Below are 1,791 nucleotides of genomic sequence, written 5' to 3'. Positions count from 1 at the left end.
TTAGTAGGATAAGTTTTGCAATTCAAAGGGGGTTGGCAGCACAGCTTGTTCTCGTTTACCTGTCATTTGTTTGTAATTTTTTGTTTTGGTTGTCGAAGTGTTTTGAAATTATATGATGAGAAAACAACAATAATAATATGTGTTATAACAATAATAATTCATATCGGTTGTTGTATTGATAGTGACTATGGATTTAAGTATTCAACCTCCGAAATAATAAATAAAAGGTATAAACCAAGAGGTTCAAGTGTCGTTAAAAGAAAACATATATTAGTGTCATATTGTGTTGCAAAATAATAAACGAAAACAATAAAAGGTTGGTGAGAGTTTGATTACGCAATAAGTCAAGTTCACATTACTAAACAAATACTCGAATACATCCTCTATATCTATTCCAAAAGAGACCATTTCAAACTTAAAAATGGGAGGTCTAAATCTAAAAAGATACTGGCGGAGGAGAAGCTACCAACGCCTCGGTGCCACTACCGATGAATCGCGATCAAAGCGGAAGTGGTCATGGAAGATAAGGATGCCACGAAGGCTGAAGATAAAGCTGAGGTTTAAGTTTAACCCCAAGAAGTTTATTGCTAATGTTCATGAAGCATACGTGAGAATGATGATGAGGATAGCGAGCTCGCAGGTCGCGAGAAGCGGACCAATAGGCGGGTATGGTGCAGGAGGGATCGGGCAGTTTGGGATGAGACCCATGAAGGAGTACGACGAGAAGATGATCATTCAGATGTACAACTCGTTGGTGGTGAGGCAGGCTCAAAAGAAAGTACTTGAGCCTGTTCCCGGTAACTCTGGATCGTATATCGTGTAACTAGTATTGTATAATTAAGGATCTTTTACATCAATAAAGCATGTTATTTTTATATTATGATGTTTGAGCCGACCGTTTCACTGGAAGCAGTCTCTCTATTCGTACGAGGTAAAGGTAAGGCTGTCTACATCTACTCTTCTCAGACCTGCCTTAACTTTGCTATTTGTAGGATTTACTAGGTATGATGATGAGGACTTTTATATTATGATGTTGAACATAATTGTATACTTTAGTAAATAATAACATATGTGTAATAACTAATTCAAATAATTATGATAGTGATCACTATAAGAAAAATACCTTACAAGACTTTTTTCAGCTCATAAGGAGGACATGTTGTTTTTATAGGTCTTTTTCACCTATAGAGACGATATGCTGTCTCTGTTAGGTTTTGTCTCTATAGACTCGTCCCTATAGCCCAAAGAGTCGTCTCTATAAGTGTCGTTGCTATAGACAAATTTATAGAGATGACATGCCGCCTCTATAAGTATGTACAAAAAAAATAAATGAAAAATAAAATTAATATTTACCAAATAAGCAGAACTTATATTAAAATATTTTTAAACCCAATAAACACGACATGTCGTCTCTATAGATTTTCTTAAAAAAAACAAAAAAAAAATTACTTAAGACCTATAGAGAGGACATGTTGTCTCTATAGGTTTTCTTAAAAAACATAAAAAAAAGTTTAAGCCTTATAGAGACGACATGTCATCTTTAGGTTTTATTAAAAGATGTTTAAGCCCTGTAGAGAGGACATGTCCTCTTTATAGGTTTAAAATAAAAATTTTATAAGTCATAGAGAGACGACATGTCCTCTTTATATTTTTTCTTTAAAAAATAAAAAAAAAGTGTTTTTGAATTATTTATTAATTTAGAATAATAAAACAAAACAAAGGTATTTACCTTATAGGGACGACTTACAATCTGAATTATTTATTAATTTAGAATAATAAAACAAAACAAAG

General features: G+C 33.0%; 1 protein-coding gene across 1 annotated transcript; it reads left to right on the top strand.

The window, feature by feature from the left end:
• Positions 1 to 421: 421 nt before the first annotated feature.
• On the top strand, positions 422 to 823 carry LOC110941477. The gene has a single exon (XM_022183113.1). It carries the CDS (start codon positions 422 to 424, stop codon positions 821 to 823), a length of 402 nt encoding a protein of 133 aa, XP_022038805.1.
• The last annotated feature ends 968 nt before the right edge of the window (positions 824 to 1,791 follow it).

Source organism: Helianthus annuus, chromosome 1, assembly GCF_002127325.2.
Source record: "Helianthus annuus cultivar XRQ/B chromosome 1, HanXRQr2.0-SUNRISE, whole genome shotgun sequence".
Lineage (NCBI taxonomy): Eukaryota > Viridiplantae > Streptophyta > Magnoliopsida > Asterales > Asteraceae > Helianthus > Helianthus annuus.
This window is presented reverse-complemented; position numbering and strand designations above follow the sequence as displayed.